Source organism: Gossypium arboreum, chromosome 11 (assembly GCF_025698485.1).
Source record: "Gossypium arboreum isolate Shixiya-1 chromosome 11, ASM2569848v2, whole genome shotgun sequence".
Lineage (NCBI taxonomy): Eukaryota > Viridiplantae > Streptophyta > Magnoliopsida > Malvales > Malvaceae > Gossypium > Gossypium arboreum.
In genome coordinates, this window is record NC_069080.1 from 549,305 (window position 1) to 576,905 (window position 27,601).

The window sequence follows — 27,601 nt, forward strand, 5'->3', positions numbered from 1 at the left end:
TTTTTATTTAAGTCAATAGGTTGTTAGATTTTTTTTTAAAGTTTAGCTAACAAGCTCTAAGCGATAATTGGATAACCGATACGATGGATAAGTACCTATTCACGAGTAAAAAAACATACATTAAATCCAAGTTGAATGGATGGTCAGTGTTTGAGATTGGAGAAGAAAGCTATTTAGATTTTGGTTCGCAGATTTATGATGTTCAAAATTGTTTCATAAAAAAAATTAACTATAAAAAAAGAGAATGAGAACTTTTGATTGGTGCAAGTAGTGTAAATAAATAATGCCATACAATAATAACTTTAATAGTCAAGTGCCTTAAATAAAATTTTTAAATAGTTTAATGCCCATTTTGTAACTTTTTGAAATTTAGTGATCAAAACACAAATTTATTAATAGTTTAATGATATTTGATGTATTTTATGCATTTTAATCAGAAAACTTGATGATAATTTTCCTAAATTTTTTCAAATTATAATAAAACAAAAACAACAATTACAATAACAGGATAAAGTAAGCTCCATAAAGAGTGGCGCCAAAAGACTAAAATGAAGGACACTTGGCAGTTGACAGTTAACAGTTGAGCCATTTATCCCTTTTCTTCTTCTTCAATGGGGTTCGTCTGTGGTTCTTTGCTCCACCCTTTTATCTCCATAACAATGGCTTCCCCAACTCCAAGCCAATCATTGCCTAAACCCTTTTCCTTCAAGCCCACCATTGCCATTTCTTCTTCCATGGTTAGCCCAACAAGTTCTTCTTCGTCCTCTTCCACTGGTTCCTACAGTCCCCGCTGGGACAACTCCATTCTTCGACAACCGACCACATCGTACGATTCTCCTCCTGAGATACTCCGCCATTGGATCGAACTCCAACAACCTCTAGCTTCTCACGGTAAACGATTCAGTCAGTACTTTTTTCAAACAGATTGTGGGTATGTAATTAATTTTATTGATTAATTTTTGTTCCAGATAGATTTACTGTGGCATCATATAACATATTGGGAGATAGAAATGCTTCAAAACATAAAGATTTGTACCTAAATGTTCCTTCAAATTACATAAGATGGGGTTACCGGAAAAGGGTTTTATGTGAAGAAATAATGAGATGGAACCCAGATATAATCTGTATGCAGGTAAGCATTTTCTTGTGTATTTATTTAAATTTCTTCCTACTTTTCAATTAAAGGGTACTGTGGTTTTATTGCCTTAGGAGGTGGATAAGTACTTCGATCTAAGGAACACCATGGAGAAGGCAGGATATGTTGGGTCTTATAAGGTTAAAATTTGCTGTTGGTGGTTTGTTTTTGTTTATGCATTTTAGGAAAAAAAAGTTATTATCAGGAAAAACTATGAGATTTGACATGAAATTCATTGGCAGCGACGCACCGGAGATAATGTTGATGGGTGTGCTACATTTTGGAAACCTGACAAGTGAGGAAGTTGTAGCAACTTTGATGAATGTTTCTGAAAAGTTGACTTGTGTGATTATATATTGTTTTCTTCCTTTCTATGGTTAGGTTCCGATTGTTGGAGACGGAAAGCATCGAATTTAAGGGATTCGGTCTTCGTGATAATGTTGCTCAGCTTTCTGTTTTTGAGGTAGGCATGAATTAACACTGGTGTGTCTTTATGGTTCAAATTTATATATTTATATAAATATAAATATATTGGTGTTTGTAAAATGTTGAATTAATTCCTTACTGCAATTTTGCTCAGGATGTTTGATTTCAAGCCTTCTTTTCAATACTTACAATCTTATAGACATTTCAAACTAATCTTGATTCTTCTTTCTCAGTTAGAATTTCTTAATATGATATAATAATATCATATGATAAGCATATCACACTATGAAAGATTAGTATTAGTATTATCATCCTCATATGTGTATCACACCATGAAAGATTATTGAAGATTAAGCCTTCACATAGATTCTGTTTCAACTTGATAATCATGTTTCTACAAAGAATTTGCATCATACTTAAAATAAATGCCATTGTCTTTTTTAACATGTTCATATTGCCTTATGCTGTTCATAGAAGAGTTGTTTTCCTTTCTATATTTGACTCCATTACATACAGACAGATGTGCAGAGTTGAATCTAGAAGACTAGTTGTTGGTAACATTCATGTGCTTTATAACCCAAGCCGGGGAGAAGTAAAGTTAGGCCAAGTAAGTCTCTTTATGTTATTTATATAAAAAGTCATTGTTCTATAACCATGTTTTTGAACCAGCATGAATTATACTTACTTAAATTTGGTTCTTGGAGTTTATTTGTATGCCTTTGCAAGAAGCATGTCTTGTTCAAATGGCACACAAAAAAGATAATGAAGCTACTCATTTAGATGCTAGCATCATTTCCTTGATACATAGTTCATTCTTTGATTTATGTCCCTTCCTTTATTGATGTTCCTCTTTGTAATATAGTGTATTAGATATTTGCAGGTGTTAACGGTTTGTCATTGATATTTTACTCATCTAGATTCGTTTTCTCTCTTCGAGGGCACAATTACTCTCCAACAGATGGGGGAATGCCCCAGTTGTACTTGGGGGTGATTTTAATAGCACTCCTCAGGTGTGCATATAAACTTCATTCTGTTTAAATATCATACTTTTAGCACCTGCAATTATTCTTCTTGATAAATACTGATCATTTCAATGTTTATGACAGAGTGCAATATACAAGTTCTTGTCAACATCAGAGGTAAGATTCTGTAGCATTTTTATCTATGAACATTGTTCTGTCACAAGGTTCCTTTCTCCATAGTATGCCAGTGATGGTTGATAAATCTAATCATATATAAACATATTGCATGTTCTTTCTTTTGCAGCTTAACGTCAGGTTGTATAACAGAAGAGAATTGTCGGGTCAGAGAAGTTGCCATCCCTCTGAAGTTTTGGGTGGTAACGGAGAATCAAGAAGTTCAATTTCTGTTATGGACAGGTAATTTTTTCCCTTTCAACACCCTATCCTTTTTATCTTTGGTTAAACAGCCTATCTTTGGTTCCATCTTGTGTATGTTTGTGCATCTATACATATATGCGATAGAAATGTTGCATATGTAAAATTTTAATACGAATTAAAGTTTCAATACTAAAAAACCTATAGTCCAACTACAGTAATTAAAGTAAGTATATAATTACTTCATATTGCAAAAGGAAAACATAAGATTAAATACAATTTATAGTGTACAATGTAATGGTTTAACATTTTCTTCTTTCTTATAAACATATAATAAAAAGATATTAACACAATAATCAATGGAATATATGCCTTTAATTCATTGAAAAGGTAATAGAGAGAGTTAAGCTAATAAAATGAATGAAGTTTAGAGTAAAAGTTCTATTGAATTTATCATATCAATTTATAAATTCTACAAAAGGGGAAGTCAAATTAAAAATTCTTGGAGGGAGGGGGCGGGGGAAATATAAATTTATCATATTTTGGGTAATAATATTGTACAAGCCCAATTTTGGGCTCAAAACCCCTAAACCCACTAAGCCTAAAACCCAACAAAACCTACCCAAACCCCGAACGAGCCCAATATCCACTAAAACTACAAGCCCAAATACAACTTAAAATCAGGAAGAAAACCCTAGCCTTCGACACCTCTCAGACTGCACTGCCACCGCCAAGGGTCATGTCCACCGCCATCGTCCCTTCACGCCTGGCTACACCGCAAGAAGAAAGAGTAATTAATTGAGAAGCAAGTTGTAGAGAAATAGGGCTATAAAGAGCCAAACAATAACCATTGTATGAGGATTTTTTGGTGAAAAATAAAAGCAATTTTGATTTTAAACAATAGCAAGAACAGAGACCACAGCAATATCAAAAGGCAAAAAAACAGTCCAAGCAAAGAATCGAAACCTAATAATCCAAGGTGATTTCATTCGATTACCATCATTATTTTCTTTCTTTTTTAACCTATTTATTCACATACATATCCAAGGTGGCGCACGGCATCCCCGCTGATGACCGTGGGTGATCGAACCCTCCGGCCGAATCGCCTCTCCCTCTCTCTTTTTTTTTTCTCTCTCAAGAATTGAAATGAAGTTTTTTAGGAATTTTCGTGCTTTTATAGCCTACCAAAACAGCACCGCTTTTGGTGCCCGATTAAAACGCAGAACGACGCTGTTTGTGCAATGACCCGAGGACCCGACCCGCCTATGCCCAGGGTCCGCGTGTTTTTGGACTGAGGGGTTATTTGCGCCCTCAGTCCTTCCGCTTTTCCAAGGCTTCACAATTGAGTCTTATTTAATTTTAATTTGGCTCTAAAATTTACTTGTTTTCAATTTGGTACCTTCTTGAATCGTGCTGCTTTTGGTAGATCGGGATATTTACTCCTATGGTCCCTCCCGGTTGCTCGCGTGTTCAAATTAATCCCTTTTTCCTTCATTTATTTGAAATTACCTCAAAATTCCACCGTTAATTCAATCTCATCCTTTTTTGCTTTTCCTCATTTTTCTAATTTAATTTTAATATTATTTATAATATCATATTTCATTATTGTTGTATTTTTATTATCATCATTAGCATATTTTATTATTATTTAGACATTTTAGTTTTAATTAATACTTACATATATTTTATATATATTCATATAGTTGTTTTATTATTATTCCTAATATGTGTTTTATGTATACATATTCAAGTATTCTATTATGTACATTTTGTTATATCTATTTTTACCTCTATATTGTTAATATTTATTATATATCTTCAATATATATACGTATACACTTATATATTATTGTTATTATTAGTTTTGATATTATTGTTTTGTTAATACATTCGTGTCATATGTACATACTTTTAATATATATTTTATATATTATACTTCATATTATGCCCATGTAAATTAATATTATATCGTGTATATCATTTTATTATAGTTTTATATATTGTAAATATCATATTATGTTTTACCATGCATATACATTTTAATATCTCATATATATATATATATATTTATATATATACATGTATATTATGTATATATTCTTTTTTAATATTACGTATATATTTTATTTCTATTATTACGTATATATCTCAATGCATCTATGTATATATCCGCACATTGTTTTATATTATTATTATTTATGTTATCGCTATTATTATCGCTCACGTTGCCATCGCCATTTTTATTTTGTCATGTTTATTCATTTTATTTATTTACTCATGTATTCGATCGTTTTATTTTCCTCATGCATTTGTTTATATTTACATATTATTAACATTTCTATTTATTCATCACTTATAACTGCTCATGTTATTGTTTTTACTATCACACCTATCATTATGTTATTATACATATTAATACCCTAATTTGCTTTATATTTTACTATAAATCACGTTTTTACTCAATATATTCAAACAATTTTTTCATAAAAGCAATATCCTGTATTAGGTAATTCGAGATAATCGTGCCCTAACTTACTGGGTTTCGACTTTTCTCATTTAACCTAAATAACGGAATATTCTTTTAAATTACAATACAAGTCTTAAAAATGTTTATTTTCAGAGATACGAGGTGTGATGCCCTAACTTACCGGGTATGTAACACCCCCACGCCCGAGACCGTCGCCGGAGTCGAGCACGAGGCATTACTAAACTTATTTGAGCACTTAAACAAATTCGGACAAGCTGTCCAACTACGCCACTGATTACTTAAAATTCATATCTCGAGTTCAAACTCAAATCCAATTCCGTAAATTTTTCCTTAAACTAGACTCATATATCTATCTACTAATTTTTTCTAGAATTTTGGTCGGGCCAATTAGTACAGTTTATTAGTTAAAGTCTCCCTGTTTGAGGTTAGACTGCTCGACCTCTGTGTATTACAATTCATATATCTCCCTGTACAGAGTTTCAATAACTATGCCGCTTGTTTCTCCTGAAACTAGACTCAATAAGGATTCTAAGAATATAAAATACACCACCTAATTATTTTGGTACAATTTATGGTGAATTTCTAAAGTCGAACAGGGATCCAGAAATCACTCGCCCTGTTTCACAAAAATTCAAATATCTCATAAATTATAATTCATATACCAGTTTTGTTCAATCCATATGAAAATAGACTCATTAAGATTAAATTTCATAACTTACTCATCATTTAATTCCATTTCGCCATTTTAGTGATTTTTCAAATTTACATCATCTTCATTGTTAGATTCTGCTTTTATGATGATTTCACTTTACTAAGGATTTTCATGAACTAAATAGCATTTTAAACATACGTAACATCAAATATGACTTAGATTGGCCATTCCAAAGGTTAATCATTTACAAACCCTTTTCTTTCCAAACCATAGCCATATCATAAGATCATTTACACAAAGTGAGTATTTTGCCATACATGCCACATTCAAAACACACAAGCCATTTTACCAATTTAGGCCTTCGGATAGTGTGAACGAGTCTTGACCTATCCCAATTCTCAAGCCGGCTTGTTAAAACTACAATGAACGAAAAGGAGGAGTAAGCATAAATGCTTAGTAAGTTCATATGCAAATAACGAGTAACATAACCATACAATTATACCAAACAATCTTAGCATGGTATCACCAAAACATATATCACATTTTAAACATCATTCATCATCTTACCACCTTATCGTTGTTGTATCTATTTTCAACCCGAGGGTTAAGTACATACCGTCCATAGTGTCCATTTCACAATACTTACCAATACGTCACTTGCATCTTAAGTGTTCTTCCATTTCACTAGAAATTTTACCCGTTGAACACATCGAATATAACTTGGATACATGGATAATTTGCACATAAGTGCCATATTTGTAGCCAAGCTACCATGTAACCCGCCCATAAGTGAACTCCGGACTCAACTCAACGAGCTCGGCGTTCAGATCCATAAGTGAACTCGGACTCAACTCAACGAGTTCGGATGCCTAGTTACATCTCACGAACTCGGACTCAACTCAACGAGTTCGGACATTCCACATCCATAAGTGAACTCGGACTCAACTCAACGAGTTCGGATGCTCAACCATCCTAGTGACATGTCACTTGTATCCTAATCTATTCCTAAGGTTCAAACGGGATTTTCCTCGAACACGTCTCCTTGCCATCTTCCGTAAAATACCGAAACCAATACTCGGTAGCACTTTATATTTAACAAATAATACACTTAATTTGCATTTTATTCGAAAATAACCACAAAGCATATATTTCATGATAAAAATCAGCATATCCTATATTTAACATCAATAACTTAAAAATAACAATTATGCTACATTATTTACACATGAACTTACCTCGGTACAAAATTTTTAACAATCGAGCCTATTCCTCGTAAACTTTGTTTTTCCCCCGATCACGACTTGAATCTCGTTTCTCTTGATCTATAATACCAAATTAATCTTATTTAATACATACATTCATTAAAACAGTCCTTAATACGAACTTTGGCAAATTTACCATTTTGCCCCTAAACTTTTGCATAATTACACTTTTGCCCCTAGGCTCGGGAATTAAACTTCATCCCTTATTATTATGTTTTATGACATGCTGATCATTTTTCCCTTCTATGGCAACATCAAATTCTCACTCTAACAAGTATTTATGACTAATAAATATTTTTACCGATTAAGCCTTTTTACTTGTTTTTACTCAAAACCGAGTAACAAAAGTTGTCTAACAAAATTTAAAACCTCATATTCTGTCATAAAACACCAAAATACACAAATTTCACCTATGGGTATTTTTCCAAATATGAACCATAGGTTGAATTATTGTTAACATAAGCTAAATCGAGCTACCGGGATTTCAAAAACATAAAAATCATTAAAACGGGCTTGAAATCACTTACTATGAAGTTTGAAAGTTGAAGAAACCCCAGCTATGGAGGAGAGCAAAATCGGCAGAACAATATGGAGAAGATGATCATTTTGGGTTATTTTTCCTATTTTTATTTCATTTAATATCCAAATAACCAAAATGCCCTTACTACTAAACTTTCCAAAAATTCCTTCCATGTCCTAATTTTGTCCATGAACTTAAAATTGGTAAAATTACCATTTAAGACCTCCTAATTAATATTTCAAAGCAATTTCATACTAAAAACTTCTAGAATGCAAGTTTTGCAACTTATTCGACTTAGTCCCTAATCTCAACTTAAGCACTTTATGCATAGAATTTCATCACGAAATTTTCACACAATCATGCAATCATATCATAAACCTCAAAATAATTTTAAAATAATTATTTTTATCTTGGATTTGTGGTCACGAAACCACTATTCCGATTAGACCTTAATTCGGGATATTACAACTCTCCCCTTTTAAGGATTTTCGTCCTCGAAAATCTTACCTAAAAAGTATGGGTATTGGTTTCTCATAGTTTCCTCAGGTTCCCATGTAGTCTCTTCTACCCCGTGCTTTTGCCACAATACTTTCACGAGAGCGACACTTTTATTTCTTAGTTGCTTAACCTCTCGAGCTAAAATCTTAATCGGTTCTTCTTCATAAGTCATATCCGGTTGTAGCTCAATTTCTGTCGGTGAAATTATATGTGAAGGATCCGAACGATACCGACGTAACATAGATACGTGGAACACATCATGCATCTTTTGTAATTCGTGGTAATGCTAACCGATAAGCTCTTGGTCCAACTTTTTCAATTATTTCATATGGTCCAATAAAACGCGGACTTAACTTGCCCTTCCGTCCAAATCTAAGAACTTTCTTCCATGGAGACACTTTCAAAATACCTTATCACCAACTTGAAACTCGATTTCCTTCGTTTCAAATCCGCATAAGATTTCGTCTATCCAAGCGACTTTCAAACAATCTCGAATCACTTTCACCTTTTCTTGGTTTCTTTTATTAGATCAACTCCATAAACTGATTTTCCCGAGTTCACCCAATACAATGGCGTCCGACATTTACGACCATACAATGCTTCATAAGGTGCCATCTTCAAACTCGTCGATAACTATTATTATAAGCAAATTCTACCAACGGTAAGTACCTTTCCCAACTACCTTGAAATTCCAATGCGCAACATCCGAGCATGTCTTCAAGAATCAATTACTCTCTCGATTGTCCATCGGTTTGTGGATGAAAGGGTCTTGAAATTTAACTTTGTACCTAATGCCTCTTGCAATCTTTGCCAAAACCGTGAAGTAAATCTCGGATCTCTATCCAAAATGATTGACAAAGGTATTCCATGAAGTCTAACAATCTCACCGATATACAATTCACCAACTTATTAAAAGAATAATCAGACGCATTAGGAATAAAATGAGCCGATTTAGTCGGTCATCAACTATTACCCAGATGGCATTTTTCTTCCCGGAGTTAACGGCAACCCCGATAGAAAATCCATAGTAATCCGATCCCATTTCCATTCAGAACCATGATAGGTGGAGTAATCCCGAAGGTACTTGGTGTTCACTTTCACTTGTTGACAAATTAAGCACTTTGATACAAACTCGAAATATCTCTTTTCATCCCACTCCACCAAGACATTTTCTTCAAGTCATTATACATTTTCGATCTTGCCGGGTGAACTACCAAACAACCATTATGTGCTTCATGCAAAATCTTTTGAATCAACTCATCATTTTTCTAAGACACAACCGATTTTTAAACATCAAACAACCATCGAACCGATTCAAATCGATCCCGTGTCGCCTTCACACTTTTCTCTTGGCTAGCAAATCTTTATCATTTTTTCGAGCTTCGAAATCTCTTGTAAAAACATCGGTCTTGATCTTATCTCTGCTAGAATCGAACCATCACCGATATCTTTAATCGAGTATTCATAGCTCTCAAAACAAATAACAACTTTTCGCTTAAAGCATCGGCAACCACATTCGCTTTTCCGGATGGTAGTCAATAACAAGCTCGTAATCTTTCAACAACTCCAACCATCTTCGTTGTCTCAAATTCAAGTCTTTTGTGACATCAAGTACTTAAGACTTTTATGGTCGGTATATACCCAAGACTTTTCACCATACAAATAATGTCGCCAAATCTTCAAAGCAAACACCACCGCACCAATTCCAAATCGTGAGTAGGATAATTCCTCTCATGAGATTTTAACGCCTCAAGCATAAGCCACCACTTTTCCTTCTTGCATGAGTACACACCCCAAACCATTTAGAGAAGCATTACTATACACCACAAATTCTTTACCGATTCGGGTTGTACTAACACTGGTGCCTCTGTTAATAACTTTTTCAATTCTTCAAAACTCTGTTGACATTCTTTCGTCCATTCAAATTTAACGTTCTTTCTGAGTAGTCTAGTCATAGGAGTAGCAATTATAGAAAATCCATTTACAAACCGCCGATAATACCCACTAACCCCAAGAAACTTCTAACTTTGTTACATTTTTGGTGGTTTCCAATCAACAATGGCTGAAATTTTACTAGAATCAACCCGTATGCCATCACCGAAACAATGTGACCCAAAAATCCAACTTCAAGCCAAAATTCACTTTTCTTGAACTTAGCATACAACCGCTTATCTCTCAAAGTTTGCAAAACTATCTTCAAGTGCTCAAGATGCTCGTCTCATCTTTTGAATAAATTAAAATATCATCAATAAACACCACAACAAATTTGTCCAAGTATGGCGAAATATGCGATTCATCAAATCCATAAACACAAGCAGAGCGTTTGTCAACCCGAATGGCATAACTAAAAATTCATAATGACCGTACCTTGTTCTAAAAGTAGTTTTAGGCACATCCGCTCTTTTACTCGCGGTGATAGTATCCAGATCTCAAGTCAACCTTTGAAAACCATGTTGCTCCTTTCACCGATCAAACAAATCATCAATTCTCAAGAACGGATACTTATTCTTGATTGTCACCTTGTTTAATTGCCGATAGTCAACACACAATCTCATAGAACCATCCTTCTTTTCACAAATAACACGGAGCACCCCAAGGTGAAAAACTCGGTCTCACAAAGCCTTTATCACCAACTCTTGCAATCGCGACTTTAATTCTTTCAACTCTGCTGGTGCCATTCTATATGGAGCAATCGAGATCGGAGTCGTTCCGTGATCAAATCAATACCAAATTCTACTTCCCTAACGGAGGCAAACCCGCAATTCTTCCGAAATACATCCGCAAATTCACACACAACCCAAGACTAATTCAACTTTCTTTTCAACTTCTTTTGTATTAATTACATACGCCAAATAAGCTTCATAATTCTTCCTCAAATATCTCGAGCCAACATCGAAGAAATTACACTAGATAATGCCTCGACTTTTCTCGATTCAATCCGCAGAATTTTACCATTTTCACACTTTAATTCTATAACCTTTTCTTTGCAATTTACTATAGCATCATGCAATGTCAACCAATCCATACCCAAAATAATATCAAATTCATCAAACGGCAACAACATCAAATCACCGAAAGTAATGACCCCGAATCATTAAAGGGCATTTCTTGTATACTTTATCAACTATCACACATTTGCCTAGTGGATTCGACACTCTAATCATAAATTCGTGTTCTCAACAGTATATTCATACTAGACACCGTTTCATGCATACATATGAATGAGTAGAACCGGATCAATCAAAGCATTAACATTAACATCATAAAGAGAAAATATACCAAGAATCACATCGGGTGATGAAGCATCTTCACGTGCCTTTATGGCATAAGTTCTAGCCGGAGCCGTACTTGATTTAATGCTGAATCTCGGCTACATTCTTGCCGCTTGCTTCATTTCCACTTTTCTCGAATATCTTCCTCTCGAGTCTGCACCACTAACTTTTACACTCGTAAATTTTTCTTTCTCAACTCTCTCGGCGCTCTCTAATAAAATGATCGGAGAACCACATTGAAAACATTCATTTGCTCTACATGGGCCAAAATGATTTCTACCACCACACGGCACTCGGGCTTAACAAATCTCGAATTCCCCACACTAGTGCAGTATAGTCCGAGATTTAAGACCCACATTTTGCTTCTTAAAATTTCCATATGATTGTCCCTGAAATCGAGGACGAGAATACATATTTCTAGATTTCCTAGATTGTTGTGAGAATGAACTACTCGTCGGTCTTTTCTTCCAATTTCTAGTCTCAAATTTCTACTTTTTCTTCTCTTTAAGTAGTTCTTCACCTTGCAAGCTCGATCAACAAGTACTACCATTTCTTTTAACTCAAGAATCGCAACAAATACTTTGATGTCTTCATTGAGTCCGTCTTCAAATCGCCTACACATTTTAGCCTCTGAGGAATGTATTCTCTAGCATACTTACTCAACTCCGACGAACTCCTTTTCAGATTCAAGAATCATCATGTTCCCCGCTTCAATTCAAGAAACTCTTTACGCTCGATCAACAAATCTTTCATCGATGTATTTCTTCCAAATTCTTCTTGAAAAACTCCCAAGTTACTTTCTCTTTCGGTACTCATCAAGTCAATGTCTTCCACCAATGATAAGTGAATTCCTCAACAATGATATAGCACATTTCAAGCATTCCTCGTGTACAAGACAATTCATCAAATACTCGAATAGAATTCTCGAGCCAAAACTCGCTTTCTCGCATCATCATCAATATTTGCCCCAATTCTTCTACCCTTGTTTACGGATTCATCAACTGAGTTCTATGAAATTTCATCGATCTACACCTTGAGGCATCGGGGTACAGGTTGAGGAATCGGGAGGTGGGGAGGTTGTGCATTCGGGTTCGACGAACGAACTCAAGATACCAAGCATTCATCATTTGGAGAAAGGCTTCCGAGCCCTTCTCCTCCTCCTTGACCAATAGTAGGAGGTGGATTTTCATTGGCACCGCCTTCATCGGAGCTGGTGCATTACTCTCTACATCATCACCGCAGCTTGGATCGGGATCCATTTACTATAAAAAATCATTTAAAAGGTCAAGTCGTCACACTATCCCAATATATATTTATGGCATGTATAGCAAAATCCGTACATACAACACATAGTCCAAGAACCGACTAAACCTGCTCGATACCACTAAATGTAACACCCCACGCCTCGAGACCGTCACGAGTCGAGCACGAGGCATTACTAAACTTATTTGAGCACTTAAACAAATTCGGACAAGCTGTCCAACTACGTCCAGATTACTTAAAATTCATATCTCGAGTTCAAACTCAAATCCAATTCGTAAATTTTTCCTTAAACTAGACTCATATATCTATCTACTAATTTTTTCTAGAATTTTTGGTCGGCCAATTAGTACAGTTTATTAGTTAAAGTCTCCCTGCTTGTGGTTAGACTGCTCGACCTCTGTATTACAATTCATATATCTCCCTGTCAGAGTTTCAATAACTATGCCGCTTGTTTCTCCTGAAACTAGACTCAATAAGGATTCTAAGAATATAAAATACACCACCTAATTATTTTGGTACAATTTATGGTGAATTTCTAAAGTCGAACAGGGATCCAGAAATCACTCGCCCTGTTTCACAAAAATTCAAATATCTCATAAATTATAATTCATATACCAGCTTTTGTTCAATCCATATGAAAATAGACTCATTAAGATTAAATTTCATAACTTACTCATCATTTAATTCCATTTCGCCATTTTTAGTGATTTTTCAAATTTACATCATCTTCTTTGTTAGATTCTGCTTTTATGATGATTTCACTTTACTAAGGATTTTCATGAACTAAATAGCATTTTAAACATACGTAACATCAAATATGACTTAGATTGGCCATTCCAAAGGTTAATCATTTACAAACCCTTTTCTTTCCAAACCATAGCCATATCATAAGATCATTTACACAAAGTGAGTATTTTGCCATACATGCCACATTCAAAACACACAAGCCATTTTACCAATTTAGGCCTTCGGATAGTGTGAACGAGTCTTCGACCTATCCCAATTCTCAAGCCGGCTTGTTAAAACTACAATGAACGAAAAGGAGGGAGTAAGCATAAATGCTTAGTAAGTTCATATGCAAATAACGAGTAACATAACCATACAATTATACCAAACAATCTTAGCATGGTATCACCAAAACATATATCACATTTTTAAACATCATTCATCATCTTACCACCTTATCGTTGTTGTATCTATTTTCAACCCGAGGGTTAAGTACATACCTGTCCATAGTGTCCATTTCACAATACTTACCAATACGTCACTTGCATCTTAAGTGTTCTTCCATTTCACTAGAAATTTTACCCGTTGAACACATCGGAATATAACTTGGATACATGGATAATTTGCACATAAGTGCCATATTTGTAGCCAAGCTACCATGTAACCCGCCCATAAGTGAACTCGGACTCAACTCAACGAGCTCAAGCGTCAGATCCATAAGTGAACTCGGACTCAACTCAACGAGTTCGGATGCCTAGTTACATCTCACGAACTCCGGACTCAACTCAACGAGTTCGGACATTCCACATCCATAAGTGAACTCTGACTCAACTCAACGAGTTCGGATGCTCAACCATCCTAGTGACATGTCACTTGTATCCTAATCTATTCCTAAGGTTCAAACGGGATTTTCCTCGAACACGCCTCCTTGCCATCTTCCGTAAAATACCGAAACCAATACTCTGGTAGCACTTTATATTTAACAAATAATACACTTAATTTGCATTTTATTCAAAATAACCACAAAGCATATATTTCATGATAAAATCAGCATATCCTATATTTAACATCAATAACTTAAAATAACAATTATGCTACATTATTTACACATGAACTTACCTCGGTACAAAATTTTTAACAATCGAGCCTATTCCTCAGAACTTTGTTTTTCCCGATCACGACTTGAATCTCGTTTCTCTTGATCTATAATACCAAATTAATCTTATTTAATACATACATTCATTAAAACAGTCCTTAATACGAACTTTGGCAAATTTACCATTTTGCCCCTAAACTTTTGCATAATTACACTTTTGCCCCTAGGCTCGGGAATTAAACTTCATCCCTTATTATTATGTTTTATGACATGCTGATCATTTTTCCCTTCTATGGCAACATCAAATTCTCACTCTAACAAGTATTTATGACTAATAAATATTTTTACCGATTAAGCCTTTTTACTTGTTTTTACTCAAAACCGAGTAACAAAAGTTGTCTAACAAAATTTAAAACCTCATATTCTGTCATAAAACACCAAAATACACAAATTTCACCTATGGGTATTTTTCCAAATATGAACCATAGGTTGAATTATTGTTAACATAAGCTAAATCGAGCTACCGGATTTCAAAAACATAAAATCATTAAAACGGGCTTGAAATCACTTACTATGAAGTTTGAAAGTTGAAGAAACCCCAGCTATGGAGGAGAGCAAAATCGGCAGAACAATATGGAGAAGATGATCATTTTGGGTTATTTTTCCTATTTTTATTTCATTTAATATCCAAATGACCAAAATGCCCTTACTACTAAACTTTCCAAAATTCCTTCCATGTCCTAATTTTGTCCATGAACTTAAAATTGGTAAAATTACCATTTAAGACCTCCTAATTAATATTTCAAAGCAATTTCATACTAAAAACTTCTAGAATGCAAGTTTTGCAACTTATTCGACTTAGTCCCTAATCTCAACTTAAGCACTTTATGCATAGAATTTCATCACGAAATTTTCACACAATCATGCAATCATATCATAAACCTCAAAATAATTTTAAAATAATTATTTTTATCTTGGATTTGTGGTCACGAAACCACTATTCCGATTAGACCTTAATTCGGGATATTACAGGGTATGACATTTTGTTACCTCGAACTTACCGGGTATGCCCTAACTTACTGGGTTTCGATTCTCCTCGTTCATCTTAACTAACCGAATATCCCTTTGAAAGAGGTCAAAATACATTAATTTTAAGTGAAGGCAAGCTCATCCTCAAAGTTCGAGGTGTCGTGTCCTAACTTACTGGGCATGACGTTTTATTACTTCGAGATGAGGAAGTCTTTAACATCCATTTTAACTTATTCAATCATTTTTTTAAATTAATGCAAAGAGAGATCGTATTTTAAATTCTTTCAAGTTTTCAGATTTTCGACATTGAGACATTAATTAATCAACTAGGTACCAATTTTGGGCGTATCGGGGGTGCTAACCCTTCCTCGTATGTGAATCGACTCGAACTCATTTTTGATTTTCGCAGACCAAAAATCATCGTTTTAGTAAATCTTAAACTTTATTAAAATGATTAATCAAAGGTGATCCGATCACACCTCATCAAAAAAGATTGGTGGCGACTCCAGTTTTTTTGTTTTCATTTTCAAAATCCAAGTCGATTCCCGTTTTTCAAAAAATGGTTACGACAAATATAATACCTCGAAAGGGTCCTAAAGTAACTACAAAGAATTTTGGAGGCTGAGGCCCCTACTTAACCCTTCTAAAATTGTCTCTAAATGCATCTCTTTAGAAAAATTGGATGAAACCCAATCGTTCTTATGGTTGGTAGGGGTGAGCGTTTGATCAAATCGAGTAAAAAAATTTCAAGTTAATCGAGTTGATGATTCATATTTTATCATCCTAACTAGATTTGAAATTTCCTCAAATCAAGTCAAGTAAAATGAAATTTAAGTCGAATCAAATAGAGTAAAATTGTTCAAGTTAAATTAAAAAATTAAACATGTCAAGCTAAAATATTGTTACAAAGATAATTAATTTCATGTTAGAGTAGATAAATTTGAAACCATTTCAAAGCAAAAGAAAAAAAAGATAGTTTAGTATTGTAAACTTGAATCATTAATTAACCTATTTAGAACACAAAATATTATTTTATAATTTTTTAAAAATTTTTAACTTTATATATTCTTTAAAGTTTTTTAAAATTTTCATACTTTTTTAAAATATAAATTTTGGTATTTTTATAAATATTTTGAATTTTTTTGTATTTTTGTTCGAGAGTGACCAATTCGCTCATTTTCAAAATTTATAGGGATCAAAGGGGTATTTACACCAATCTATTATTAGAATTATTCAAGTTACTGAAATTGTAAAATTCAATTGACTCAAACTCAAAACTTGAATTATTTTTTCGAGTTGACTCGAAAAAATCGAATAAGTTGATTCAATCAACTCAAAATTCGAATTTTTATTTTTATTTTTTCGAATCAAATTAAGTTTTGCTTAGGATGGAGTGTCGTTGCTTAGAGGAAGTAGTGGCCATCTATTTGAGCATTTAGTAAAATTTCAGTATAATTCACACAGACACAAAAAAACTATGTTTAGTTGTTTTTCTTGGAGTCTGTCGTGTTAAACTTATACTTCTTCTTCTAATTGTAATTTTCAATTAATAGAATTCAATACTTTCTCATTTCAGAGTTTTGAATGATTGTTGGACTGTTGAGGAGGTTAAAGCTGCAACTGGAACTGCTAATAGCCATTTAGTTATGCATCCATTGCAGCTTAATAGCTCCTACGCCACAGTGAAGGTATAGACGGACGCATTTATATATATGTAGACATGCACAAAGAATTAAACAGTTCTGTATCATTATCTTTCAGCTCCTATTTGCGAAATTTGTAACAGTTAATATTATCATTTTCTCAGGGTTCTACAAATACAAGGGACTCCAACGGTGAACCTTTAGCCACTTCCTACCACTCTAAGTTTCTTGGAACTGTTGACTATTTATGGTACAAGGCTTTCTGGAATTTTGTACTTGCAATTTTAATGACATCGTATCAAAGCTTAAGGTTGCTTGACTTGGTACAGGTACTCGGAAGGCGTTCTACCTATTAGAGTTCTGGATACTCTTCCAATTGATATTCTCACGAGGACTGGTGGCCTTCCATGCAAGGTAAGACCAATATATAACTAACTAAACTGCCCTGTTCTTTATGAGTCGTAGCTAATCGACAATTTATTATTACATATTTATCTGTAGCATCGTTTTTGTCTTCGGAGGGAGACAGTTGGAATAGAACAGTATGATGGAGCATTATGTTGCTTCAACTCTTCATTTCTCTTAATGCATCCCACATTGGGTTAAATCACTATTTGGGGTCTGAACTTGGTAACTATTCTCACATTGAGGCCTGAACTTTTTTTGTCTAAGTTAGTCCCTAAACTTGGTTATTATTTTCATATTGGAACTTGAACTTGGCAAGCGTTCTTATATTGGGGCCTGAACTTTAGGGTTTCCAATGAAATTTCATGGATTAACTTAGACAAAAAAAAAAAAAAAGTTCAGGTCTCGGTGTGGGAATAATTACCTAGTTCAGGGCCTAACTTGGACAAAAAATGTTCAGGCCCTAATATCGGAACGATTGTCAAATTTAAGGCATAATTTGGACCAAAATAAGTTTAGGCCTCAATATAAGAATAGTTGTCAAGTTCAGGCCCCAAATAGTTATTTAACTCTCCCACATTTTCAGCATGGGGCGTGGGAATATGACCCTCTACGGACCCTCGTAAATATGAAAAAACTTTCGAAAAAAGTTGGACATATCTGTTTCAGACTCACACTTTTGAAAACATAGTTGTTAAGCTTTTAATGTTGCCATTGAATGCCCTTCCGGTTATGTAAGGGACTCATTAGGATGAATTGATGAATGCATTTTGTTTTCATTTTCAGCCATCAAATGATAAATGCCTATGCATATGATTTGAAGTTCGAAGCTTCAGATGGTATTGCATATGTTTTGGTGCCTTCAAATAGTTTCCTTTTCATCTGTTGAAGTGTGATGATTTGAGCATATTAATCTCATATTCATTTCCTATCTGACCCTTGTTCTGTTATCATACAGAAAATCGGAAGCGATCATTTGGCCTTGGTTTCTGAATTTGCCTTCTCTAAAAGTACCATAGAAGATGATAACCTGACTACACCAGCAGTCCTTTGTTTGGATTAAATCCCCTAATCCGACTCCAAACACAAAAACATACCGGAGTTATAAACACTGGCGTATTTAGTCTTGGTTGGGACGATCACGTCAGATGTGGGTGATAACTGATAACTATGCTCTGACACATATTAAAGGTTGCATGAGCTTTATTAGCAGTCAATATATCGACATGAGATATATATACGTGATCTGCAGGTACGATTGCTTTTGTTGCTTTCACGGAAAATGTGTTGTGTAAATAAAGCTTCCTTTGCTTCAGAAAAGTAATTACAAAATAAGGCTTCCTTTTTCAGCATATGCAGATTTTGTTTTTCTATTTATTGTCTGAAACAAGTCGAGGGAGAGAGTGGGTGACATTAAATATTGGACCATCCATGTGCACGTCATCCTCATATGTTACAATATATATTTTTTATGATATGGATTTATATTTGGTTAGTGAATTAAATAATGTCATCACATCATCTGATTCAATAATCACTTAGTTTCCTATGTTAACAGTGGATCAAATTTGACAAATTTAGGGGTTAATATGTATATTAAGCCGAAATTAAAATAAGGTATTTATAGGTAAATATACTGTACAATTTATTATTTCTAATGGGGTAATGTTTTAGACAAACTTAATTGTTTTTCTAAAAGATTGAAAGCAATGTTTACCTACTCATTTTAAAAACAATCACAGTCATGCTTATTTTGTTTTTTAATTTATTTTCTAAATTAAGGTTATAATGTTTGATATATATATATATATATGAAAAAAGTGCTAATAAAAATTTCCATAAACGGTTTGCTTCCCTAATCACTTTATTAAACATCTCGTGAACTGTAAGTTATTAGTTTTCAAAATATTTTTGAAAACAATATTTATTTACTTATTTTAAACAATAATAAAATAATACATCTACATTCAAAGGAAAAGTAATTCCTAGTCTTTTTATTTTTTGATAAAAGATTCCAAAGTCAATTATTATTTTTGGTCAATATGATGATAAAACTTGCATTAATTAAAGTTTCTAGTTGAGTTTGAATAAACCATTCTCCCGTTAGAAAATAAATTTTAGTAAACTTTAATTTCCAGTCAAATTAATCATGACAAAGGCATATGTTTACCCATTAAAATAAATACTTTTACATTTATATTATATTTAGAGTTAAATCAAATCATATTTATAAATTAAGGTAAAGTCCTTTTATGGTTTTTATATTAAATTTTAAATTCAAAATTTTTATTGTATCAGCATTTAAATAAATATTAGATTATAATACACATAAAAATAATTATGCAATAAATATATATTTTTAAAATTGTTGAAATAATAAAATTAATTATTTATGTATATTTCTCTAGATTTTATATAGAATTATAAAAGATAAAAATCATCATAATAATACTTGTTATTTTGTAAATAAAGAAAGATTTTTAAAAATAATTTTCGAGTTGAAATCGATTAATAGGTGATATCAATTTAGTTAAATTTTTAAATAATAATTTAGATATAAATATTTATAAATTGATAAGGGTAAACTACACATAAACTATTAGTAAGTTTGTGTTTTTGTCACTTAACTACAAAAAGTAATAAAATAGTTATTGAATTATTTTAAAGTTTTAATTTAAGTTGTTGGGATGTTAAGTTTTTTAAAGTTAGACTAATGAGCTCTAAGTCACGATTTGATAATTGATACGATGAGTAGTCATCAATAAGTAGAAAAATATACTTTTAGTCCAAGTTGATCTATCGACCAATATCGAAGATTGAATTAAAAATTATTTAAATTTTAATTTATAAATTGTGATATTCAAAATTATTTCGTAAAAATAATTAAACTATAAAAAAAGAAGAATGGGAGCTTTTAATAAATATAAACAAAGCAAATAAAAAAATCATACATCAATAATTTTAATAATTTAATGATTAAAATATAAAATTATTAATAGTTTAGTCATAGATGTGGTAGTTTACTCAATTAACAAATAAATAATAATAAATGGAGTGACTTAGACTGTGTCAGGAAAGGTGCTCTGAACTTCCACGTCAAAAATAGACCCGCATTTTTCGTTTGGCGCTGCAACGAAGTCATCCTGTGGGACCGACACAATTATCTAATAAAAAATCCGTACCCTATCTGAGTCGTCCATTCTGACCAAAAAGTTCTGAGCCGTCTATTTCAATCTGTAACGCTCCTGACTCATTTCCCCTCACTATTGCAGTCCACCGACGTTACCACTCTCATTTAAAAACTGGAGGATCTACCATGATACCCAATCATAATCCTCCACGTGGCTCCTCAGGGAAATATAATGGCGCGATGATTTGGAAAATGATATATAAACTTGATTACTTCGTACGGCAAGAATCGCCGGGTTGCCAAAAAGCAATCCCTCTTTGTCAGCAGATTTCATTTCAATGATTTTCTAAACTTCCCCACACACTTTTCTCTTTTGTTTTCGTCTCCGTTTCGCCGATTCAAAATTCTTCCGATGGGATTTTGATTTTTTATTTTCTTTTTGGTATTTGCTGGAATCGAGAGATCGAAAATCGAAAAAAGGAAGAGCAAAAAGGAAGAGTAGAATTATGCGGCGTCTCGTTGACAGCGCCCTCGCTATTACAAAAGAGTGAGTTATCTTCTTTTTTTTTCTATCGCTCTCCGTATATTTATACGTGTATTCGTATGCGCTGGTGTCGGATTTTTTTATTTTTTATTTTTGGGATATTATTTGATTGATTTCGGAATTTTTTTTAGGGATTAAGCTTAAGATTTTATCGGCATTATTTTCGGGAGAAGTAATTGGGAGCTTTTATTAGCTGAATCCAGTTCATTGAAACGGAAAAAAAGAGTAAATTTAGGGTTTGCTGAGTGTTGTTTTTATGAGAGTTTTATTAAATGATGATTTTGTTTTTGGAGTGTGGATCTTAATGGCGAAAGAAATTAAATAATTAGTTAATTACTTCTCTTGTTAGTTTGACGACTATGTTGATATTTGTTAATTTGTTTTAGAAAACCAAGAAAAAAGAACCTATGTAGTTCCCAAGTCTATGGCAATATTACCAGTATTAAATACTTATGGAGGAATTACGATTGGAAACTAATTTGGCTTTTTTTTTTTTTAATTATGTTAATGAATTAGTGATGGATAGATAATCGTGGAACTGGTTGAATTACAAATATTGAGAAAAAATGAAAATATTTAGTTCGATATTTGATGAACTATTCATGACCGGATTCACCAAAATCAATACTTGCAACATGTAATGTGATTAAGCATACACGTGATCAAAGAACATACATGAGTTATATTGTGTTCTCAAGTGAATTCCACAAGTTTGCGCGAAAGCTTGATCAACCCAAGGGCCATTTTAAGGTAGAGAGACCCTTGTGCTAGCAGGAGTAAGATGATGACCAAAATAAAACTCCCATTTGGACGAGTACTTCTTCGAGAGCTTTTATCATTTATTGGGTGTAATAATATGTTGGTAGGGATGATTGAAAAATAGGGGTGGAGTGTTGTCTCCTGTAAATTAATTCTTTATAGAACAATTCTCCTCTTAGTGGCTAGGAAAGAGAGAAAGCAAGATAGTTTGGCTAGTAAAAAGGTTAAGGCCAAACGCACTAAAGGCAGTGCGGCATAGCATGGGTATAAATACTCCTGCCCTTCTGCACTTTTAAGTCTTTCGATACTCTCAAGCCCTGTATTAACAATGTAATGACTAGGAATAACTTTTATGACTTTGATCCATAAAGATCTAATAGTTATAATTTTTTTATAATTCTTATGCAATTCCTTTATACACAATGGATTTAACCCAATTAGTACTTAGTAACTCTTACTTTTGTTTATTATGGATCACTGATTAATATGCATTATTGGTAGTATAGCTTTGATCAATTCCTGCCGAAGGAATATTGTTATTATGGGCAACCGACTTGTTTTTATTTCTAATGCAGATTGCTGAAGACTTTTATGTACGAGTCTTTGAACAATACTGCACGGTTGATAAATGGAGTATCAGCACTTTTATTGTCCGTTCTTCTTGGAAAGGCAAATATTCTCGAAGGTGTTCAAGGATGGGAGCTTAGGCCAACTTTTCATGGACCTCGGTTTCCACGCTGGATGGAAAAGTATTTTTTTTTTCCCGAAGTGTTATGAGAAAAGAAATATGTCTTAAGTATCAAGGACTATGTTTTTCTTTTGTTTTAGCTATTTATGTGCTTAAGTAGACCCTTTTACCAAAGTGATTATCATTTAAGTTCATAGTTTTCTTGTTTTTTTTGGCCTTGTCTTTTCTTCACTATATTAATTATGGGAAGCACTAAAATATTAAATGGGAGAGCTAAAACAGAGTTCTGCTGACTTTTCTTGTTGGAGAAGTTTAGCGATGGTTGCTGGCACTAGTGTCTTTTTTCATCATTGGTTCAATGTACTTTTGTAGAGCCTATCCTAATTGGCTTCTTAAATGCTAAATATGTTTTTTTTTTTTAAATTTCATTCTTTTAAGAATAATATTAAATGCTATTGCTTATGAAAATTGCCTACAAACACCTTTGATTTGGCTGGTCATGAAGACCCTTTTTTTTTGGCATAACTGCAGAATCACAATGGTTTAAACATGAATGGATGTCATCAGAAATTTCTTAAATTCGTTGGTACTCTCTTTCTTAAATGGTCTAAAATCTGGAAGTTGCTCCTTTACTTTTCCCAGTCCTGTGTAAAAAAATTCGGGCATTGAATTGTTGAATTTATGATAAGCAATTATCTCCCTATAACAGCTTCTTTTCCATATTAAGTAATTCTAGTACCAATTAGTAGTTGACATTTTGACTTTTCTTGTTGACCGCAGTGGTGTTTCCTCATTCAACCAGTTCATTCATGAACTTTCTCTGGAGTCTGATACTTCAAGTATAGACTACTCTTCCGATGACAACAGTCTTGATGAGACATACCCTGCGTCACCATCATCTCATGGGTCAAGAAGCTCCAGGACAAGCTTTTCTATCAATAATGCTTGGCATTGGACAGACTTGATGGCATGCATATTGTCATTGATTTTGTTACCTGCTAGGCTTCTGCTGTGGATGCCATTTCTTGTTTTCCGTTTGTTAAATATTTGGGGATCAAAGACTTCTTCAGATCCAGGAAGCCCCCATCTTAAGAATTTTCACTCCTTTGGGAACATGCACATCACCAAGGACCATGTTGTCAACTGCAGCATTGACAGGAGGCGTGGAGTCGTTGAGGTTTCTACAAGAACTTGCATCTTACTGCCTCTAGAAGTTTTCTGTTTTCATTGCCTCAGTCTATTTCCCTTATATCATTATTTTCTGCTTTGCATTGCCTCATTTTTGCCATTATTTTTTCATAGCTTTTACTTACTCTTTGTGATGCGATGACAATCAGGATCTTCATCTAGCAATTGAGATTTTCATTGAAGCTATATTTGATTTGCTTCACAAGACTGTGCATTGTGTGGTCTCCCCATCTTCAGCTTTTAGAATCTTCGGAAAATTGTTATCATCTGCAAGTGCTGGTGTTAAGGATGTTGACAATGATGTCTTGAATGCTTCAATTCCCCCAGTGACTCTTGAAGATAAAGATCCAGCTCCTACAGAAAGGAATCCTACTCTTCACCATGCTCTTAACACTGATGCTAGAACTTGTAAGGATATCATAACAGAGCTTGGGTAAGTGCAGTCTTATTTTTTATCTTTTTCTTTCCCTTTTTCCCTTCTATTACCTTGAAATTCTGCATATCTTTTGTTAGTTGCGTACTCATCTTCCTGTTTTAGGTACCCATACGAAGCCATTCATGTTACCACTGCCGATGGATATATCCTTCTTTTAGAAAGAATACCAAGGTATAATTGTTTGTTTTTCAGTTTCAGTTTTTCACTTTCTCTTGAATGCTATGATTCTTGATGCCTCTAATCTGATATTGCAGACGTGATGCACGGAAGGCTGTCTATCTACAGCATGGTATCTTTGATTCATCCGTGGGGTAAGTAACAATCTGCAGTCTTCCTGCCACTCTGCTGTGATTTCTTTGCTGGTGGTTCACTTTGTGGTTATGTATTATGCTGGTTTACAGGAATTATGACTTTTGCCCAATGCAAACTAGTGTTTTCTTAGGGATTATTTTAAGTGCTATTAATGATTTCATTTTAAAAAAGATGTCCGTATTTAATAGTTCTACCATTTTACGCATTGAATGAATATTTTTTGTACTGTGGATACACTTTGATAAATAATATTACTTATATGTACCTGTCTTTTATATTACCTGAAGTCGTCATTTTCTCTGAAGTACTCGTGTCCAACAATATGGATGGACAATATGGATATAGGGTATGATCCGCCAAATATATGAAAAAAATGTAAACCTGTGTTGGACACGTGCCTATAATTGACACCTTCTCCCGTGTCTGGTTAACGTAGCCTTTCTCAATTATTCTTAAAGTAAAATAGAATTGGTTTGGGGCAGCACTTGCTTAGAAATCTATCTTATCTATTGAAAGACACTAATATATGCAAGTGATGCCTATGAATTTAGATCCCTCTCCTTATGGTATTGTGGTAAGCATTCTATATTGTCGGAGCCATATTAATTATTATCCTGATTACTTGTAATTTATTCCTTTCCCCCTTCTACTAAAATAGTTGCAATGTATTGGTTTTATGAGTTGATTTCTTTTTTGCAGTTGGGTTTCTAATGGTGTTGTTGGTTCTTCAGCTTTCGCAGCATATGATCAAGGTTTTTAATTATACTTGAGAGTATTTACATCATTCATAGAATACTAGAATAGCATAAAATTTCAGTGTAATGATGTTATTGCTGTAATTACAGGCTACGACGTCTTCCTTGGGAATTTGCGTGGTCTAGTCTCTAGGGGGCATGTGGATAAAAATATCTCCTCACGGAAGTAAGTAAATATATGATTTCACTATCAATATGTTTGATTTATTGTTTCTCAGACATTAAAACCGGAAATTAAAACACACTATTTTGACTCAGATATTGGTGGTTCACAGTAAATGAGCTTGGGACAAAAGATATTCCGGCCATGGTAGAGAAGATTCATGAAATTAAAACTGACGAATTAAAAATGATTCAACCTGATGAAGAAACAAACGATGAGCAGCCATACAAACTCGGTGCAATCGCTCATAGTCTGGGTGGAGCTGTTATGCTGATGTATACTGTGACACGCTTGATTGAACAAAAGCCTCACAGGCTCTCAAGATTGACTTTACTTTCGCCTGCAGGCTTCCATGATGAAACTATTTTTATTCTTACAGTGGCGCATTATTTTGTTGTTCCTTTGGGTCCGATTCTGGCGTTTTTCGTGCCTGCCTTGTATATACCGACCCGATTCTTCCGTATGCTGTTCAACAAGTTAGCTAGGGACTTCCATAACTACCCTGCTCTTGGTGGACTAATACAAACCGTACTGAGTTATACCTTTGGGGGAGATAGCTCGAACTGGGTTGGGGTGATGGGATTACCTCATTATAATATGGATGACATGCCAGGGCTCTCACTAGGTGTGATTCACCACCTTGCACAAGTAAAATGGAAGGGAAAATTTGTAATGTATGACCATGGGAATGCATCAGCCAATATGAAGGCTTATGGATCTCCGGTGCCAATAGACTTGGGTGAATATTATTCGCTTATCGATATCCCAATTGATTTGATCGCTGGGCGGAAGGACAAGATAATTAGTGCAGCAATGGTTACAAGGCACTACAAGTTAATGAAGAATGCAAGTGTAGATGTATCATACAAGGAATTTGAGTATGGACACTTAGACTTTACGAAATCGAACCAGGAAGACATCTTAGCTTACGTAATGTCTCGCCTACTGCTCGTGGAGCCTGCTCTAAAGCACCAGTCTAGCCAAAAGAAGACTCTGAAATTGAAGAAGAAAGGACAGGCTAGCTCTTAAAACTCCAATTTACTACTAAAACCATGCGTTTCCACGTGTCTTGTTGTAATTGAATATTGATGATAGATCATAGATGCATGTTACTGTATGTTAGTTACTAGATTTATATGTCCTTAAACCCCCCCCCCCCAAAATATATTTATATCATATATAGAGATATATTCTGACCGGGGAAGTCAATTGTTTAATTCAGTGAAAGTGGTGGTTACTGCTTGTTATCTATTTCTTTTCTTTGTGGGGCTTCAAAAACTAATTTGTAGGCTTTGCCTTTGGAAGAGGACGTTTTCTACTTGTATGGTTGTGCAGGTGGTCTTTGTTTTGGTGGAAGAGTGAATATTGGGCTCCACATTATCTTACCACTTGGTGGAGCCATCTCAGCCTACCAGCAATGGTATATATCTGAAACCAGGTGTGAATGAAGGCTTTAAATACGTCTTTATCTTTTTGAAGAATTAAATATTGGGGTTAAATTCTATGCAAGTTGTGAATTTAGTGGTAAAAAATCTATGGGAGACATTTTACTAAGAGTTCGATCATACTTTGTCATATTTACTTAAAAAATGAGTTAAATAGTTTTTGTACGATAAGTTAGAGTAAATTAGTGTTTTTTTTTAATTTAAATTCCATCTATTTTTACTATTAAAACTTAGTTCTTGTACATCAACGTGAGGTACACGTGGCACTGTCACGTGTAATTGTTTAGTTATTTTGATCAGTCACGACAGTTTTTATGTAAAAATGGATGAAACTTTTAACAGAAAAAATTAGTTTGTTTTTTGATTTATTGTACAGCGATTAATTTTTCCATTTCTAAATAAATGAGACAAAATGTAATCTAATTTTTA

General features: G+C 33.8%; 2 protein-coding genes and 1 long non-coding RNA gene across 3 annotated transcripts; 2 read left to right on the forward strand and 1 right to left on the reverse strand.

The window, feature by feature from the left end:
• Nucleotides 1–508: 508 nt before the first annotated feature.
• On the forward strand, nucleotides 509–19,260 carry LOC108455881 (carbon catabolite repressor protein 4 homolog 3). Its single transcript, XM_017754451.2, has 13 exons — nucleotides 509–891; nucleotides 969–1,132; nucleotides 1,210–1,275; nucleotides 1,378–1,430; nucleotides 1,517–1,598; nucleotides 2,082–2,168; nucleotides 2,479–2,571; nucleotides 2,668–2,700; nucleotides 2,828–2,940; nucleotides 17,281–17,392; nucleotides 17,512–17,597; nucleotides 17,677–17,761; nucleotides 18,711–19,260. The coding sequence occupies exons 1-13, from the start codon at nucleotides 612–614 to the stop codon at nucleotides 18,813–18,815; spliced, it is 1,359 nt and encodes a 452-aa protein (XP_017609940.1). The 5' UTR covers nucleotides 509–611; the 3' UTR covers nucleotides 18,816–19,260.
• On the reverse strand, nucleotides 13,610–14,739 carry LOC128283621 (uncharacterized). Its single transcript, XR_008274013.1, has 2 exons — nucleotides 14,699–14,739; nucleotides 13,610–13,878 (listed from the first exon to the last, which is right to left on the reverse strand). It is a non-coding gene; the product is annotated as an uncharacterized LOC128283621 (long non-coding RNA).
• A 1,721-nt stretch (nucleotides 19,261–20,981) lies between the features above and the next one.
• Nucleotides 20,982–27,401, forward strand: LOC108457406 (uncharacterized). The gene is made up of 9 exons (XM_053021732.1): nucleotides 20,982–21,429; nucleotides 22,761–22,934; nucleotides 23,654–24,050; nucleotides 24,211–24,494; nucleotides 24,600–24,668; nucleotides 24,752–24,808; nucleotides 25,509–25,561; nucleotides 25,655–25,730; nucleotides 25,823–27,401. The coding sequence occupies exons 1-9, from the start codon at nucleotides 21,389–21,391 to the stop codon at nucleotides 26,754–26,756; spliced, it is 2,085 nt and encodes a 694-aa protein (XP_052877692.1). The 5' UTR covers nucleotides 20,982–21,388; the 3' UTR covers nucleotides 26,757–27,401.
• The last annotated feature ends 200 nt before the right edge of the window (nucleotides 27,402–27,601 follow it).